The sequence below is a fragment of the Momordica charantia genome, unplaced genomic scaffold (assembly GCF_013281855.1).
Source record: "Momordica charantia cultivar OHB3-1 unplaced genomic scaffold, Mcharantia_2.0 BLBB01000022.1, whole genome shotgun sequence".
Lineage (NCBI taxonomy): Eukaryota > Viridiplantae > Streptophyta > Magnoliopsida > Cucurbitales > Cucurbitaceae > Momordica > Momordica charantia.
In genome coordinates, this window is record NW_028275178.1 from 30,016 (window position 1) to 49,718 (window position 19,703).

Consider the following 19,703-nt stretch of genomic DNA (forward strand, 5'->3'; position numbering starts at 1 on the left):
GGATGCATAAAAGAGAGAGTTTTTTTTTCAAAAATAAATAAATAGGTATCATATATTTTTTAATATTGTAAGTAAGAAGGTACCTAAACGATTGACAAACACCTTAGAGATCTAGTAGCACAAAGAAGGGATTAAAGAATAATATCCAAGTCAATCTTCAAGTGAATAAAAGAAGTGGAAATTGATTTTTTTTTTTGAAAAAAAAATGAATAGCTGAATTTTGTAATGCTGATCAGGATGAAGATATTTAAAGCTCATTTAATCTCATTTTCTGTTTTTAATTTGTTCTAAAATATATTTTAAAATATTATTTTATCATTCTTGAATTCATAAATATTGAGTATATCCAGTTTTTTTTATATAGTTAAAGAAACAAAACATTAACTAACAAGTTCAATAGGGCATTAAGTAGAAAAGAAGAATTCATCTATAACTATCTGAAAATCCATTCTCATAATCGATGAAAAAACTATAATCCTCTCTAATGGCATTGGCTAACAAAATTTGTATATCAAAGTTGAGTCTTAAGTTGATGAATCATGATCCCATCATAGAAACCAACAAAAAGCCAATGATAACTGCGAGGACAAGGACGAGAACAGCCACCGTAATATTAACAACACTCGACTTGCTGCCCGAAATTACGTTACTGCCACTTCTCGTGTTATGATTTATGTTCTTCTCTGTAGAAGCCTCAGCCGATTGGAAGGGTATGGCCACATCCCAAAATGATTCTGCAGAGAGGGAAAGAGCCTCTATTTCTGGTTCAAGAACTGTCGACATATCCATTGGAGCTTCCATGGACATTAATTCAGTACAATGTTCTTTCAAAACCTACATTGAAGTTTAGAAACACACGTCAGCAAAGAAATATATTTAAAACGTAATTCTCTCATCTCACAAATTCTTTTAAAAAAATGTGGATTTTACCATAAACAAAACGGTGCATCCACAAAAACTCTCATACTCTTCAATTAAAAGTTTAAAAAGTTGAATCAAGCAAGTTCAAGCAACATGATGACAAATGCAGGAGGGAAAAAAGAAGGAAAAAAGACTCGAGTGTGGACCTCGGTCGTCTCAGATGGTTGCAAGTAGTCACAGATGTACATGCCAGCCAACCAGGGAACAAATACTCTTCGAGGAAATGATAGGTTGCACTTTTTCCTGCACCCAGAAGCATGCAGATACATCAAGATCCAATATGCAGTCCAAAAATGGAGGACGTTTCATTGAATGTCACATATTTCTTTGAATTTATTGTCTTTAAGAAGATTTGATATTTAGCAATAGGGAAAGGCCCAAGTCTATATCTCCCTTGGTATATGCCATATGTTATTCATCTATTATGAATTCATCCAAAAGAAGCAGTATCATCATCTTCGCGTGACAATTTTGTGCAATAGATTCTAGGAAAGGGAAAATACTTCACAACATCTCTGATCTCGGCTACATGCGACTTGAAGGACATAATCTACTGTGGATTCTTACACCCTTACTTCATATCTTTCATTGACAAGGATACCGAACATAATTTATGCATTAAGTTAACGTGGGTTAGATTCACTATTTAGTGCGTCATATTCTTTTTTATAATCTCTCTTCTTGTTATTTTATTATGTTGGGCCCAATAATCACAAATTTTAAACCAAAAACGAACTTATCCACACATACAGATTCCAGACGATTTTTTGGTTAATCTATCCTTTAATGTAATGTTCACGCACATACCTCAATGAGTGAAGGAAGAGCTGAGAAATGTGTTGTTCTGATGCCACTTCATTTGCATCCCCATGAACATCATCAGGCAACTCTTTATCTGCATCTACCTCATCGCAAATTATGCCTAATCTACTCTGTAAACTTGTGATGATATCTCCCTGTGAAAATAACAAAGTTTGTCATCATTGGGAAATTAAGCAGCGACCGGTCACTATTATACACTATACAGAGTCCCAATAGTCTTAATCTGTACATTGCAACCAACAAAACTTGCCCTGCAATTAAATTTTTCTAAATGGCGATCGTGTAAGCGATCACTAAGACAATTGACTTCTCATGTCTGTGATTAAAGAAGAGCAGAAAAAAGTATTACTCCATCAATAACATTTAATTAAACATCTCGTTGTGATCTCCAGAGTTATGGAATGAATAAGCAACCCAGTTGTAGGATGAACCAGATAAAGGAACTTCGGTGCATTTATAGAAAGCAACGCATTCTCTATCAATGTTAAGAAAATTCTAAGAGAAGAGTTGTGAAGATAGAAGGGTGGGAAAAGATTTGAGGTTTCAGATCAGAATGGGGAATTTTAGTTGAAGGCAGTTAGTCAACACAACTATCAGATCTCGTGGGAGAAAGTGATTCATAATCCATTAATCCTTAAATCCTTTCGAAAAACAAGAGGGGAGGGGGAGGGAGGAAATTTCATAGAAGAAAAGGTGGAAAATTAGATTGGATAGTTTTCAGAGAATGACTTCCATTAGCTTGGTGGTCCTAGCCATAACTAATAGTGGTGAAGCGCTTTTCGAAATATACTAAGAATTTCATTGACATAGCGGACAGTTGTAGAAATTTCAATTGGCAATCAGATGTTAGCTCATCACATAACAAGCCTTGGAATATTAGAGAATGTAAAACTTTATGACTTAAATTTACCAGGCAAGAAAGGACTTCCAATATGAAGCTGAAGGACATAAAACTGAGTAATATAAATGTTACCTTTATTTCCGTTACAGCTTGGGAAATGGGTTCTTTTGAATTCAAGTAAGCAAAAGAACAAACAGAGCCTCTAAAGACAAGGATACCATCCACATCTTTTTGGCTGGAAGCTGTACAAAACCAATTTCAGTAAGAAGAAAGATTTAGGTAAGGAAAAGCACCAGAGAGAACATTTAAATAAAATAAAGTAAGCCAGCACACCTTCAAGAGACGTATTTTTCAGAAATGGTAGGAGTAATTCAATTTCATGCAAGTCCCCTGACATAGAAGGGTCATCACTAACAACCTAGTAAGAAAGAAGGAAAAAGATGGAGATCAATAATCATCATTAAAACAAGGCAATGAAAGAATTATAAATAATTCAATCAATTATAAACATGATGAAGAAAAATGGTAAGTATGGGAATTATCTTTTCCTTCACAAACAGGGAAATATATAAGAATGATTCATGCATGAAATTCATCAACAGCTTTCTGGATGAATCCACTATATCCCCTGGAATAGAGTACACATCCTTCCCCCAAACACCCTTGGACAACCAAGAATAACCTCTACCAGCTAATAGCACAGTTCCTTATGATGTCCACCAAATATTAGATTGAAAAATAAATTTTCCTTGTGGTTGCAAAAAGAAGGTCCTAGATCTTACTCATAGATTTGCACAACAAAGTTGTGTTCTACTAACCAGATTTCCATCAACCACAGCCTTCGCACCTTTTATTACGTCAGCTTGAATGGAAATTCCGTTACGAATTTCATCAATTAGTCTTTGGACATTTGATGCCCTCCAAACAGGTAATCTGGCAAAAAAGTAGCAAAACACAGGTAAGGAAATCAAAATATAGCATTAAGAGGTATACTCAATATTGTTGTAGAAGTTTTAGCACACAATATCAAGCATAAAATTAAAGATTAATTATAATCTGAGCTTTCATCTTTTTGCTTATTTGATCTTTGAGCGTTCAAAATTTACAAATCCTAAGTTTCCAGAACTAGGTTTTTTTTTTTATAAGAAACTTGGAAGAATTAATTAACCCTCCCCAAAAAAACAAAGGCGGAGGGTTGAGAAAACCCTCCCATAAAAAAACTATACAGTCAACGCTTTCCAATCTTGAGTAATCACAAAAAGGCTATGGTTACAAAAAACCTTCTTGTGGATGGAGGCCCACCAAGAAGCTATATGCTTAATATTCACAAAAAAAAAATTCTAAAGGAGTCGGTTAGTTTCCAGAACTAGGTTCAAATGGTCTCTCCTTAGCTTTATGTTGGTTAAAGTAACAAAAACTAATTGAATATCTTTTATTAATTTACAATATTTTTCTGGCATAATTAGTTTTATATATTTTAATTAGCTTCCTAATTCGTTGCCCCTCCCCAAACCCATTTGCTAGCCGCCTAATTGGTTGCCTCTCCCAAACCCATTCGCTCCCAACCTCTAATCTTCTTCCTTTCCCTCCATGAGCCCATAAAACAAATTCTCTGCAAACTTCTCACCTCTCTTCTAGCTGGACTCAAATATGTGCAAAATACTAGGACTATAAAAAGCCTTCTCTTGGAGTGAACTCGGTGTTGGTGCAAGTTTCGTGGGGTGTTGGTAGAACTTCTAGGACAGAAGAGGCGAAATACAATAGGATATGTTTTCCACATATTCCTGAATGTCTTTAGTCACAGCAGACAAATCCCATCCAACAAACTGACACCCATACTTACAATAATCTTTTCTTATTCTTTAAGAAACAATCATAAATGGTACAAAATTACAAAAGTGGGGAAGAAAGCTAAAAGCTCCAATCCAAGCAACCAAGCAAAAAGAGATTGCAAAAAACTTTGGCTCCCTGCTTGTAATAATCACATACCACAAAGTGTCAACCTTCAAAGGAAAATGCCATAGTCACTTGGCTAGAGGTCAAACTTGTTACTCTCCATACAACCTATACCCAACCCACGCTCTCTGCACAACTCATAAATGACCTCCCTCTCCACAAAATGAGACCCCTGGCTCCTTCGTACAAAAAGTCCCTCCCACTTAAAATTGACTTTGAAAAGGGCTAATGACCATGTTGCTTGGAATTTCATGGATAAGATGTGTCGATAAGGGGCTTTGCCGCTTCGGTTCAAGTGGAGTTCTGGATCTAGAATTGCTTGAGATCAATGATTTTCTTCATCCTAATCAATAAGGGCAAGATTCCTTCCAGAAGAAGAACTAGACGAGGAGATAATGCCAAGAGGCATGGGTAAATGTTTAGCAGAAAGGTTCATTGTTTAAGGGACAAAGTTTGTCTAATTCACCGGTAATTTGCTAGTGATACCATTTTCTTCACTTCTAAGGAGGATTCTTTTCTCAACCTTAATAGGATTCCGTAGGTCATTGAGATTATTTGAAGCCTTAAAATCAATGGAAAATTTGTTCTTTGGTTGACCTTAACTGTGATACAAAAGCTTTATAGGTGGGCTTACTTGGTGGAGTGCGAGGCTTTTTTGCTGCCCACGACCTATTTAGGGCTTACAATGTAACATAACCCTATAACTTGCTCCTTTTGGGACCTCAGGGTGGAAACATTTCAAAAATGTTTGTCATCTGGTATGAAAGTTTCTTTCTTTCTTTTCTGGGGAAGGTTCACTTTAATCCATTAGATTAGGCCACAAGCAAAAAAGATTGAGACAAGAATCTATATAGCTTCACAAGAAAAGAAAAGTGGGGATGATATAGTTATGCAAGTTACCTCATATCGAAGTTGAATATACACTTAAATGTCTGAAGTGATGTTAAGACCCTTCCCATTTTAAAATCACAAGGACGCAGGCTGTTTGATGTGAGATTTGAAGTCAAAAAGAAATTTCGACATGTCCACCTGCCAAACTTGTTAATCAGCACGTCAACAATTCTCCTGTATGTTGAGAGTTCTAGGAAGTGAATTAAATACATGTGGATTTCAATGTACACACCTCCTTGGACTATAACAGATATGGATGAGGAGTCTTTCCTCCGAGTCGATGACCGAAAGTGGTGCTGCTTCTGCAACAGCCTTTGCAGTCTGCAAGAAACACTATATTAAAATAGCATTATCAAGCAGAATGCAGAAAATTCTCTATCCACTATAACCACTGGTTTCGATTTCAGTTAGCTCAGCGCTTAAAAGATTCCTCAAGAGGCCAACTTCAAACCTCTCTCCAAATTGTCCCTGCAGCTACTATGGATAAATTTTTAGAAAGAACCACGCTATACAATCAAGAGGCCACCCATTACTCCATGTACTCGAATGGCATTGCATACAAACAAATTAATCCACAACACTCAAAAGATGGATATTGGAACTATCCGGTATAGAGATACAGTAACTTATACAGTTGAAAGCTACATGTTGCAAGGGGTGATACCGTGATAAGAGTACCTGGCAAAGCAATAAGGTTGAATTCTTAACCGCCGTTTCACTAGCCCATAAATAAATGCCAACCACCTTCACACCACCCGGTAGCATTCTCCGAACCTGGAAGGAAAACGATGTCCAGCTCTCTTTTACAAATTGTGATCCCAAAAACATAATTTACAGCACGAGAAATGCTTCGTATATATTGAGAATATCTCTGTAAAATAAGAATTTAACATAATTAAATTCACCTGGCGAGCATGTTCAGCAACCCAATCCTTATCTATAACCAAAGACGATGAATCGACAGCCGGAGATTTGCCTTTGGATCCCTTCTTCTTGTCGTCTTTAATGGCGTCGACGAGGGAACAAGCTGCCTCTCCGGCGTCGTTGGGAGGAGTAGGGACCAAATCGAACACGAATCCTCTATCCAACGGAGAGCTAAGTCTTCCGATCACGAGGCCGATCTGTTAACCAATTGAAACCATAAATGTCAGTGAGAAATTACCTAAAGAAATGGTGGGCGCAAGAGAGGGAAGGACCTCCGATGGGACTGCGGACTGAGCGAGGCGATCCTCGACAAGTTTGAGTCGGGATTCTTCTCCCACCACAGTTTTCACCATGATAGGCTGTGGCGAAGCTGCACGGCGGAAATTCAGATGGCTTCTGGGGACTGGAGGAGATCGAATTAGGAAGAAGGCTAAAAAGGCAAGAGGAAGAGAAGAAAATACTGCGGCGAGATTGAGTCGCAATTCGGATTGTTCTTCGATCTTCAGCCCTTCCCTTCCCGCCAGTACTCGACAGTCGCCCGGTTTATTTGTTCCACTGTGACTGTGTTTATTGTTGACTAAGTCTCACTCAGCGCAGCGGTGAGACTGTGCTGTGCCTGTGGCTAGTGTCGGTTCAACCAAGACTCGCGTTCGGCTCCCGCCCAACGATTTTTGTCTTTTATTTTTCTCTCTTTTTTCCCCCCGTATAAAATTACGGCAGGGTTCTAAATATTCATCGTTGCGTCGACATTTTCATTCATATGTCCACGTTTTTATGGATTCGACATCGACATTTGTACAAAAACAATCGACAAGATATAAAAAATATCAACAAAATGTCATTAATATATACATAATATCAATATTTTTTTTAATTTATTTAGAAATATGAAAATGTTTATTTGTTAATTTAAATATTTTTTACAATTTTTTAATTTTTATAACCTTTACAGAAATATCCATCGACATCAACATTTTATCGATATTTCCATAAAATTTAGAACTCGACATTTTCATCGAATTTAAAACTTTGTCCTACGGTCCCACTTTGATTTAAAAATTAAAAAGAAAAAAAAAAGAAAGAAAAGGAATTAACTACAAACTTTCATGGGTTCTTTTTGGCTTTTGAAAAGATTTGTTTTTAAAGAAAACTATTTTTCTATAAGCGTCTTTAAAATAATTACTAATTCAGAAGGTGTTTTAAGACATTTTGGGAGGTAAAATGGCTTTGGTCTTTTTTCTAAATTACGTTGATTATTATGACATGTTTAAAAAGTAATTTTTATTCTAACCACGGGCGGATCTACAGGAGGTCGATGGGATTTGAGCTCCCTCAACCTTGAAATGTTTGGATTATATACAAACTAATGTTCCAATTAGACATAAAATTTCAGATTGGCGTAGTGGAACAAGGGACCAAGCCCCCCTAAAATACTAGCGTTTGAGACTGGGATCTGGCACTGATTGTACCAATAATCAAAATCACTCTCAAAAAATTCTTTTGAGTGTATTGGGTGTCAAAATCAATCTTGTAAGGGTAAAAATCACTACTATTACCATTGGTTATGTTTGATAAACTAAAAAAATTGATTATAGGAAATTTTTGAAATCACTCCTCTTCGCATTGATATGGTCAAAATTATTTTTGGTATGGTCAAAATCACTCCTCTTCCCATTGATTAATAAATAAATAATTTTTGTCAAATTAAAAAATTGATTTTAAGCTAAATTGATTTTTAACATATCACTTGAATAGTAATTTTAGAATATCAATTATATTTAAAAAAATTTTCAATGGAAAATCACTTCCAATTCCATTGATCATATTTTGTCGTGGTCAAATTCACGGTGGTAAATTAAAATTTTGATTTTGGGAAAACATTAGGTATCACTTGAATGGTTGATTTTGGAAAATCAATTATATCTTTTTTTTTTCAAAATCACTCATTCTACCACTCTTAAATACACCATTTGTATAGTTTCTTCGATGATTTGAGATAATTAAAAATATTTTTTACAATATCTACTAGCTTTGTAATACTTGAAAAATCTTTTTGAAAATTTAAATTGCTTTAAAATCCATTTTTAAATAGATACACAATAATTTATTTGTTTTAAAACTCATTTTTAATAAGTACTTGGTGAGTTATTTTAAAGTTAATGCAATGGTAGTAAATGAGTACCGAAAAAGAAGTGTACAAAAATGAAGATATACAAAAATCATCCTTGGTGATATCTTTCTATCAACTTCGTTTATGTTAATTTGAATGTTGGGGAGATAAGTAATGTCTTTTATCTTAGTCTATTGGTATACATGCACACATCGACTATATAATTTACTAAATTGTGTATGATATATAGTATATGACTTTTAAGATTTATCATAATTTCAATTTTTATGGATATGGGATATTGATTCTACAGAAGTTCCATGAATATATAAATATCGATTGTATTTAGAGTTTAATATATAATCTTAAAAAAATAAATTATTAATTTGTGTCCTAAACATACTTTAATTTAATTAAAGTACATATCTTCAACAAAAAAGTCGTGAGTTCGAATCTTCATCCCTACATGTTTGTATTGAATATATATATATATACATAGACACACACATATACATACTATTATGGGATTGTATTCGGCCAAGGAAATGGGCCTATACAGACCAGAGAGACCCAAACCCAGTGACAGACCGGGCGAATCGAGGCTCGGTCCCGACCTTGGCTCGACGCGACCGAGCCCACTTTCTTTCCTCTTCCATTGGGAGAGGTGTCCCGATCTACGAATTCCTGTGATCCAATGATCACGACGGATAGATGGACTCAACGAGAAGGTTCCAGAGGGCAAGACCCCTATAAAGGGAACCACTGGCTGAACCCTAGAAGCAAACAGATAAACCCTAAGTACTTCACTTAGTAATTCTCTCATCACTGATTTAAGCATCGGAGTCAGTGTGATTGAAGTCACACCAGATTAGAGTTGTTCGGTTTTGCAGGCGCGCGCGCGCACACAAATTCCTTGAGAACTATATAGTATCCACACACACACGCAAATCCTTGAGAACTATAAAGACAATATTAACATTCCAACCTATAATATGAAACTAGTGCACTCACCGCCATTCTCATTGTTCTTGAATTTAACGGACCCCAAAATTTACGCAGTATTGTGACAATCTCTTTCTAAACAATAAGACAACATATATAAGCTCCACCTGACAAAACTATAGCATAATGCATTTAATTCCAAGCTCAAAATAAAAATGTCTCCTGCCAATCTTACTCTTTGCTTGGAGGGACTACAAAGAGGTAAAACGTTATCATTCCTTTTTGTTATTATTATTGTTATATAATTAAAACAGTAATCAAATACAAATTATTATCCTCAGTACGTTTAAATTACGAATCTTAGATATCTAATTCATGCCTATAAAATAAAATACTACTATTGCGACGATTCTTTATATATAGTTCAAATATAATATTCATGTTAATAGTTTTTATTTCTTTTACAGAGATTTTAGTTACAAACGGATGAGATAGAGTAAAATGTACGGCAATTTGATCATTTAAAATTTTAAAATTAACTTTACAAACAAGAAAAAGAAAAAATATACTACATAGCATAAAATAAATATATATTATAAAAATGTCATTACTTTTATTTTCTTTTTTCAAAACCAACAAAAGTAAACTTTTAATTAGTATAATGTAAGTATATTATAAGTTTGCTATATATGTCATTTTGTAAACTATTAAACCTATTTGTATTATTTTTGGAATTCTCTAAAAAAAGATTATCGTTTTGTTTGTCTAATCGTTTATCAATTATGCAGTTAATTTAAGCATAGTCAAACTAAAATATATGAATTTAAATTGTCATCTCTACATGTGGTTCGCTTATTAAATTTTGTTATTTTATCTCTTTTCTGCTTAAAAAAAATCCCAATTTTCGAATTTTGTTTAATTGCCATTTCCATCCTTATCTCTACACCAAAGAACGAAAATGATGTCTGAAAATTAATGAATTCCTGGTCCACATCAGCGTGTAATGTAAACACAGGCGAGGATGACGTACCAATTCTCGCTACTGAGACAAAGGAAACAGCTTATAATTAAATAAAATAAAATAGCAGAATGATACAGATACTTTGGAGGATATTTCCCATGCAATTAACTTATTATTTTACGTAATTTTCATGGGTTGCAATTTCCATCCGATAATTTCCATGTCGGCCGGCACTATGTCCCACTCCCATCCCAATAAACATTTAAATGGACAAATAAAACAATTTATGTTTCCAGATTTCTATAATTAATAAAATATATATATAGTTTATTGGCTGTGCTCTGCGGACAGTGTTAACGAGTCCTATGTTATAGGATTTCAAGATTAATTTGTTACAGATTTGGGTGTCTAATATACTTTCAAATTTTGTATACCCAAAATACTATAAATTATTGAATCAAATCAAGTTGGGTGGCTATACGAGAATAACTGTCTTTTTTAGATATATATATTTTTCTATTTTTTAGTAAATTCAGAATGAAAATTCGAGCTCAGGATTTTTTTTTTTTTATAGAAAATATATATTTTAACGGGTTGGATTAGAACGACTATTATTTTGTTAAACAATGATGGGAAAATTAGAGACAGAAAGCTATCCATGGGGGAAGATTTTGAAGTGTCTTGGATGTCAACTCGTGGACGGTGTTGTCCAAGCATTTGGCTGAACTAATTACTTGTTTTAAAATTTTGAATTAATTATTTTTCCTTTAGTACTATAAACTTTTGTTTTGTAATGTTAGCTCGCAACCAATACGTCAATCTACACACAGACATAGATGCACCTAAAAAATTATTAACATTTGCTAATCACATTATCTATTTACGTCACTTATATGAAAAATAAATGCATCAACTTGAAGTATGATTTTATAGGTGATTTTTTCATAATTTAATAATTATATGTACCACATAAAATATCAACTCTCGACCCGTAAGATAGTCAAAAAATAATTAGCAAATACTTTGACAAGAGGTTCGATTTTTCCATATAGAAATATATTCGCTCAAAAAGGTCCCTATAAGAAGTCAGTCGTATATGAGAAGATTGATTACGTAGAAAAAGGAAAATGAATTCGTATTCACGTACAGAAGAGACATCTTTCACCTGGGTGAAGGATTTGAACTAAAATGTCCAAAGGGAAGAGGATAGAATAGGTTCCAAATTAAATGGGTAAAAGAGTAATTAAGTATTTTTCATTAAAAATAAGAAGAGGGTCCCACAAGTTTATCCTTAAATTGTTAGAATTGAAAAAACTACATATACATAGATATATGGTTCTATTTTTTTGTCATTTTACTGTTCAATAATCTCTCATATTTATCACATAATATTTTACTAATGTTGAGAGCTTTCTTATTTCTATTTTATTCTTTTAATAAAAAAATACAACTGTATGACCTCAAACACCCATACATGGATGAATAATAAAAACAAAATTTTTATTTATATTAGAACAAATTTGTAACGAGATAAAAAAACAAAAAACTTGTTTTTGCTGTTTCTAAAATTTCTTTACAATTTTGAGAATATTTCTAAAAAATTAGAAAAAATTAAAATAAATAGTCGTCAAATACTTAGATTTGTTACCAAATTTGGAAAGGTGAAACAAATGAAAACATCCCAAAAACCCCTAATTAAATATCTACCACACTTGCATTTAACTTCATGCCCATCAACCACCACTCAAAATTTGATAGCAAAAATTGTTATATTATCTCACCTTTTGCCTTTATCTCAACTACACAAAAATATAATCGTGATAAAATAAATGTTAAAAAATACTTTTGGTCCCGGTACATTGGCTAAAGTAATAATTTAGTCCATAAATTTTAGTTTGTAACGATTTAGTCCCTGTATTTTTAGATTGGTAACAATTTAGTCATTGAATTTTAATATGTAATAATTTAGTTATTGTAATTTATAGTTTGTAACGATTTAGCCATTATCGTGAAATTTTTTTGTTAAATTTCTTATATATATAGATTGACAAACTAAAAAGGAACCATATATGTTTATAATTACAAAGGTTAAATTGTTATAAGATAAAATTTGACACTTAATTTTAATAAAAATTTTTACAATAAGAGCTAAATTGTTACAAATTTGAAATAACAGGGACTAAATTAAGTTTAATGACTAAATTGTTACTTCGATAAAAGTACAATTAAGTAAATCGTTACCCATTAAAATTGATAAATTAAATTGTTGCTTCAGGGGAAAAGTAAACGTCCTAAAATAAAAAACCCACGTGATAGCACGTAACTAATATTCGTATTTTAAAGGGCAAACAAAAGGGGTGTGCCAAGCTCAACTACTTAAAAGGAAGGGATTCTCAGATTCCCCAACAACCGGCCGGCGCCATGGGGACAGAGGCAACCGAAACGCCGCTAACCACGGACGACCTTCTGGAGAAAGAAGAGATTTCTCCGATAGAGCAAGTCCGGCTAACGGTGTCGATCACAGACGACGTGTCGCAGCCGGTGTGGACGTTCCGGATGTGGTCTCTGGGTCTATTATCCTGCTGCGTCATGTCGTTCGTCAACCAGTTCTTCAGTTACCGGAAGGAGCCACTGGTGATCACCCAGATCACCGTCCTCGTGGCGTCCCTCCCCATCGGACGGTTCATGGCGTCCGTACTTCCCAGTAGAAAGTTTCGGATCCCCGGGTTCGGGTCGAAGGAGTTCTCGTTCAACCCGGGTCCGTTTAACATGAAGGAGCATGTGCTTATTTCAATATTTGCCAACGCCGGAAGCGCTTTCGGGGGCGGGTCGGCGTATGCGGTGGGGATTGTGACGATTATCAAGGTTTTCTATTGGAGGAGCATCTCTTTCTTCGCCTCTTGGCTTCTCGTCATCACTACGCAGGTGATTCTTTCTTATGCTCTTTATAATTTTAAGAAAAAATAAAATTAATATCTGAATTATTTTTACTTAATTTCGGACTAATTAATTTAAAAGGTGAGGCTTGTACGTGGTTACTGTGCAGGTTCTGGGTTACGGCTGGGCTGGGCTTATGAGGAAGTACGTGGTTGAGCCGGCGCATATGTGGTGGCCGAGTACCCTCGTCCAGATTTCACTTTTCCGGTAATAACAAGTTTCACACTCAATAAATTAAATAATGAAAATATTTAGCTAATTACCTTAACCACATATTTCTATTCCAACGAAAAATTCATGGCTCATTATTTATTTCTAAAGAAAATTTTATTTTTACATTTCTATCTTTTAGTTATCATTTTCAATTTTTAGTTAAAACTTTTCTCTATTCTAATCTAGTAAGGATTATTTAAAAATTTATAGCCCATTAATTTTTCTAGAAAGGAACTCTTAATGTCTTTCAATTAATTTTTATCATCTAATGTAAACATAAAAACAATAAGAGAGAAATTTGCCGACCTCATATGTATAATTCGATGGTAAGCATATTTTTTCGTAAGCTTGAACGAAAGTTGGGTAAACACTACAAATATTTGACAGTCAGAGCATAGCGGTTAGTAAAAAGTCGTAGATTCAACTATCCACGTACCACTACGTGTTGTTGAACTCATAATTATATCTTTGCGACCACCCGTCCAAATTAAAACTTTTAAATCGAAAGCTAAATTTTTAACATGATCGCCAAGTCAAAATTAAATTTAAACTTCAAAATCTAACTGGACAGGACACTCCACGAGAAAGAGGAAGAAGGGGAGAGGCGAATCTCGAGGATGAAATTCTTCCTAATAGCACTGGGAGGCAGCTTCGTATGGTACATGTTCCCAGGCTACATCTTCCAGACGCTTCAGAGCATATCATGGGTGTGCTGGGCCTTCCCCCACTCAGTAACGGCCCAGCAACTCGGGTCGGGTTTCTCGGGGCTCGGGTTCGGGGCGTTCTCTCTGGACTGGTCCACGGTGGCGTCGTTCCTGGGCAACCCTCTGATCAGCCCGTTCTTCGCCATCGTGAACATCTTCGTGGGGTACGTGGCGCTCATCTACGTGGTGATGCCCGTTTCGTACTGGGGGTTCAACGTTTTCAGCGCCAAAACGTTCCCCATTTTCTCGTCGGATTTGTTCAGCTCCGATGGGCAGGAGTATGATATTACGTCCATTGTGAACGACCGGTTCGAGTTGAACCAGGACGCGTATAATAAGGTGGGAAGGGTCAATTTGAGCTCCTTCTTCGCTATCACTTATGGATTTGGTTTCGCCGCCATTGCCGCCACGCTTACTCACGTTGCCTTGTTTCATGGGAGGTCAGACACTTTTTTTGTTTTTTGTCATAAGGCTCCGATTTGTGAAAATTTATCTAAAAGAGAAAAATACAAAAAATAATAAAATAATAAAAACTTGATAGGTTCTCACAAATCAGGAGCTAAGTATCTTTTTATATATATATATATTATGGCTGTTGTTTCTTTTTTGCTACCAAAAAAGGTCGTCTACAATTTTACAATTTTATTTAGTTTTTTAAGGTTAAATCACAACTTTTGTTATTGAATTTTTTGATTATCTAATAAGTCTACGTGCTTTTTAAAGCTGTTAATTTTTTGAAAAAAGCTTTCAAAATGGTATATAACATGTTTTTGGAAGTTTAATTAAAAGATTTCTAATAAGTCGTTCTCATTTAGTGCATAATATCATGGGTTGATTATATTGTTTTTTTAGTATATCAAATGGGATGTAGGGTTTCAAACTTATGATCTTTTGGTAGTTCATATTAGCAATTATTTTGTTATTTAAAGATTATGTAATATGTTAGGTACAGTTGTTTTTCAGTAACGTAAATACTAAATCAACAAAGTTAATGAACGACAGAAGTGTATTAAGCACAAAATTAAAAGTTGGTTTATTAAAACTATATATATATATGTTTCTCTCCAACCTCATATATTGGATGTGACATTCTAAAAATGGTAAGGAGGGGCATTAGCAATAGTATCTTCTATTACAAGTTAGGATCAATTTTTTGTCTTTTTTTTTTTTGATTATCTTGGTAAAATCATATTAAGATCATATGTTCGAAATAATCTTAATATATATATTTTTGACAATTAATTAATAACACTAATGGTTGGTTTTAATAATATATAACAGGGAGATTGTTAAAAAATTCCGAGCAGCTTCAGAAGGAAGAGAAGACATCCACACGAGGCTGATGAGGAACTACAAGGACATACCATCGTGGTGGTTTCATATACTTCTATTACTCGCAATCGCCGCTTCTCTTGCGCTCTGTATCTTCCTCAAGAAACAGGTTCAGTTGCCATGGTGGGGTCTTATTTTTGCAGCCGCCCTCGCTTTCATTTTCACTCTCCCAATAAGCATTATCACTGCCACCACAAATCAGGTAATTAATTAGTTCCTAATTTCAATTACTTCTTCTTTTTAATTGAATCAAATTTAGGCTAAATTACAAAAATGCATCCCTCTTCTTCTTTTAAAAGTTTCAATATGATCCTAAACTTTTCGTAAACGATTTTAAAATATTCTATGAGAAAATTTTCATTAATATTTTCAACGGAAATTGACGTGACAGAATATGACAGAATATGAATTAACATAACAATATAATTAAGGTTTAAGATTAATTAGGACACCATTTGGGCAAGCTTACACGTTAGTCATGTCCTTTAAAAAATGATTGCTTTTCTACAATTTCTCTCTTTTTAAACTCAATTCGAACAAGCTTCCATGTTAATTGTGACTATCCAACTTTCTATTCAAAATATAATTACTAGATGTTTATTCCAATAGAATTGATTGAAAAGTGGGGTGCTATTCAATTGTTTGAAAGAATAATTATATTTTCTGAAATAAAGAAAAGCTTCAAGGGGGTTTCTTTTTTTTATAATCTAGCCTAAATTTTATTGAGCGAAAAACTTCAAAAATATTAATTTTACATGATTTTGTGTGGAGCAGACTCCAGGACTTAATATTATAACAGAGTATTTAATGGGAGTGATATATCCGGGAAGGCCAATAGCCAATGTCTGCTTCAAGACATATGGATATATAAGTATGGCTCAGGCAGTCAGCTTTCTTAGTGACTTCAAATTAGGACATTATATGAAGATTCCTCCCAGATCAATGTTCCTTGTTCAGGTAATTTTGCCTTACGTACATATACCATATGTTTTAAATCTTATTAAAAATTTATAGTTATTCAAACATGTAAAACATATAGGGCTCGTTTATATAATTAGAAATTAATTGAAAAAAAAAGAGTTAGAAAGCATCGCTCTAAGAGACTTGTTTGGACACTGACACCATTATAACTCAACTCATGATCAATACATTTAGTTACTTCTCTTGTTCTATTCAAAAATTAAAAAATATATATATTGTTCGACCAAATATTACATTTTACGAAGCTATATTTTGATCAAACATGTTTTTGAAGAGATGTGTTTGAATTATCCTTTTAATCTCTAAGTTAAGATGTGTGCCTGTTTTATTTAATCGTGGTAGTTCGTGCCTGAACTAAATTAAAATGAACATTATATGAAAGTTTAATGACCCTAACATTAAATAAACCTTAAAAGTCCAAAACTATAACATACATATTGAGAGATCATGAACAAAATTAAACAAACTTTAGTTTAGAGGGGAAAAGTTGAACTTTAAACCTCAAAATCTACAATATTCCTTTTTTTAATTTAACAACTAATCTACAATATTTTCCCAAGACTTTTTATCGTACAAAGCATTTGGCTCTAAAATAAACCATAAAGAAAAAAATGGCCATTTAATTACCAGGTAATTGGATTTTTCTTGATTGATTTGGAAGAGAATTAATTGATTTTTATAATCCACGTGTCCACAGCTGATTGGCACAATAGTAGCAGGGACAGTCAACATCAGCGCGGCATGGTGGCTGTTAACGACCGTGGATGGAATCTGCCATCAAAGCGCTTCCTCAAACAGCCCATGGACTTGCCCTAACGACCGCGTCTTCTTCGACGCGTCGGTCATATGGGGCTTGGTCGGACCCAAGCGCATCTTCGGCTCCCAAGGAAACTACTCCGCTCTCAACTGGTTTTCCTCGGCGGAGTCCTCGGCCCCTCCCTCGTCTATCTCCTCTCCCGATTATTTCCCAGCCAAACTTGGATCCCGCTCATCAACCTCCCAGTCCTCTTCGGCGCCACCGCCTACATGCCCCCGCGGCGCCGATTAATTACAACTCCTGGATTCTAGTCGGCACGGTCTTCAACTACTACGTGTTCGGGTACCGGAAAAGGTGGTGGCAGAGGTACAACTACATTTTGTCGGCGGCGCTGGACGCCGGCGTCGCGTTCATGGCGGTTTCTGATTCACTTCGCGTTTGGGGTTAGAAATGTGCATATGAATTGGTGGGGGTCCAATCCTGTTGACACTGATCACTGTTTGCTGGCGAGCTGCCCCACCGCCAAGGGCGTCGTCGTTGACGGTTTGCCCCGTGTTCTAACGCCGGTATATATGTTTAAAGTCCGACATGTCGTACTCGTGGATTTGGTCGTCGTTTGAGTGTGAAGAATTACTGTAATTTACACTTCCACTTTTCCCTTCCGTGTGTGTAGTTTGAACTTTGAAGCTTGTTTTGGGAGTTGAAAAGTTGCATTTCTTTTTTTTTTCTCTCTTTTTTGAAGGATCAAAAAGTTGCATTCAATTGTGAATCATATTAATAATTTAAATGACAAATTAAGTTCTGTATGCCTTTTAGTCCAACTTATTAACTTAAATATTATTTGTGAAAGAAAATCTATATGGAAAGTACGATCATCAATTTTAAGATGATAATAAATGTAGGGGCGGAGACGTTGATGGCGAGGCCAAGCTGTCCCGCAAGAGAGAAGAAAACGCACCAGCTAACAGAAATGAGGAAACAATTCGAACCATCCGGGTTTGTTTGGCATGTAACAGATTATGTTTATTATTTTACAGATTCATTGAATCAAATCAATTTCTTGAATATTTATTTAGCTTATTTGTCTTTTAAAATATTTTTGAATTATATTATCTTTGAAATTCTAAAAATAATATTTTTTATAAGTAGTTTTAGATTTTAAATTTGAAACTTTGTAAAATTACATTAAAAATATAAAAACTTTAATAAATAATTATTCATGTAATAAATTTATTCTGTTTATGCTAAAATAAAATATTTAAAATATAAACATTTTTTTATAACATGTGGTGGTGGAATCAAATTCACAACATGTTAATTGAAGATATTTGTCAATTACCACTAAATCTTGACAAAAAATCTAACATATTAAAATTATATGATATTATAAATAATAATAATTATAATATATATTAATTAATTAATTAATGATATTTAGATTCAAGTAAATATGTACACTAATTTACAAATATATTACCAAAACAAATTTTTCAAGTGCTATTTGATTCCCAAGTCTACCAACAACATAAAGTCGATTAGGAAATCTTTTTTTTCTGATTTGCTTGTGTTACTTATAATTTGTATCTCAAAAAAAGCTAATGCACTAGAAAATGAGATTTAAATATAAAAAAAGATTTGAAGTATGTATTTATTTGGTCCCTTGAACTCAAATCTACCTACCAAACATTTGTAGTTTGAAATTTTAAAAATCAAATAAACATTTACTATAAAATTTGGGACCAAAAATGTATTTTTAGGTATCTTTTATTAAAAGATAAATAATATAACCTAAAAAACATACGAAATCTATAGACAAATGAACGTAGCGGTAATTGACATATATATACAATCTCTTTGTTGTAAGTTCGATCTCTCGCCTGTCTTCGAAAAAAATGCACACGAAATCCGTGATTTGCAGCCATTATTATTATACTATACTTGCGCGTTAAATGGTCTCTCGCTGCGCTGGCGCTTAGCGAGATTCCAGGAAAGAGTATTAATTAGCAAAAGCCGCAAAACAACAAATTAAGAAATAAGAAGGGAAATTCTCCGGCCCGCTTGCTTTCCATAAGCGGACGTTTAAAAAATAAAAATTTTACTGAATCAAGGCGCCAACGTAACCGTCTCCTCAAATCTCTCTCCCCGCAGATTTCTGTTACTGCTCGACACTCCATTTCAAAATTTTATCTGATCCTTCTACCAAACAAAAACAACCATTTTTCCTCCTCACTCTTTCGCTTCGCTGTGTCCGCCATGGCTTCTTCCGAGATAGAACCCGAATCGGACGAGCGCAAACCCATCGACGACGACGACTTAATTTCCCCCATTGAACAGGTTCGCCTCACTGTATCTAACGAAGACGATCCCTCGCTCCCCGTATGGACCTTCCGAATGTGGTTTCTCGGATTGCT

General features: G+C 34.4%; 1 protein-coding gene, 1 long non-coding RNA gene and 1 pseudogene across 3 annotated transcripts; 2 read left to right on the plus strand and 1 right to left on the minus strand.

The window, feature by feature from the left end:
• Positions 1–404: 404 nt before the first annotated feature.
• LOC111021871 (uncharacterized) lies at positions 405–6,924 on the minus strand. The gene is made up of 11 exons (XM_022299014.2): positions 6,628–6,924; positions 6,337–6,552; positions 6,110–6,205; positions 5,664–5,752; positions 5,441–5,569; positions 3,403–3,517; positions 2,918–3,002; positions 2,717–2,826; positions 1,729–1,877; positions 1,068–1,164; positions 405–834 (listed from the first exon to the last, which is right to left on the minus strand). The coding sequence occupies exons 1-11, from the start codon at positions 6,706–6,708 to the stop codon at positions 538–540; spliced, it is 1,464 nt and encodes a 487-aa protein (XP_022154706.2). The 5' UTR covers positions 6,709–6,924; the 3' UTR covers positions 405–537.
• On the plus strand, positions 745–1,566 carry LOC148207937 (uncharacterized). The gene is made up of 2 exons (XR_015787566.1): positions 745–883; positions 1,031–1,566. It is a non-coding gene; the product is annotated as an uncharacterized LOC148207937 (long non-coding RNA).
• A 5,816-nt stretch (positions 6,925–12,740) lies between the features above and the next one.
• LOC148207938 (oligopeptide transporter 4-like) lies at positions 12,741–17,912 on the plus strand (annotated as a pseudogene). Its single transcript, XR_015787568.1, has 6 exons — positions 12,741–13,293; positions 13,415–13,512; positions 14,090–14,662; positions 15,504–15,756; positions 16,329–16,511; positions 17,233–17,912. The product of XR_015787568.1 is annotated as an oligopeptide transporter 4-like (transcript).
• The last annotated feature ends 1,791 nt before the right edge of the window (positions 17,913–19,703 follow it).

Coding starts and splice junctions, on each gene's coding strand:
- LOC111021871 (XM_022299014.2), bottom strand. CDS start 6,708: ATGGTGAAAACTGTGGTGGGAGAAGAATCCCGACTCAAACTTGTCGAG. Junction 6,553..6,627: donor AGTCCGCAGTCCCATCGGAG/GTCCTTCCCTCT, acceptor ATTGGTTAACAG/ATCGGCCTCGTGATCGGAAG. Junction 3,518..5,440: donor ATATTCAACTTCGATATGAG/GTAACTTGCATA, acceptor CTTTTTTGCCAG/ATTACCTGTTTGGAGGGCAT.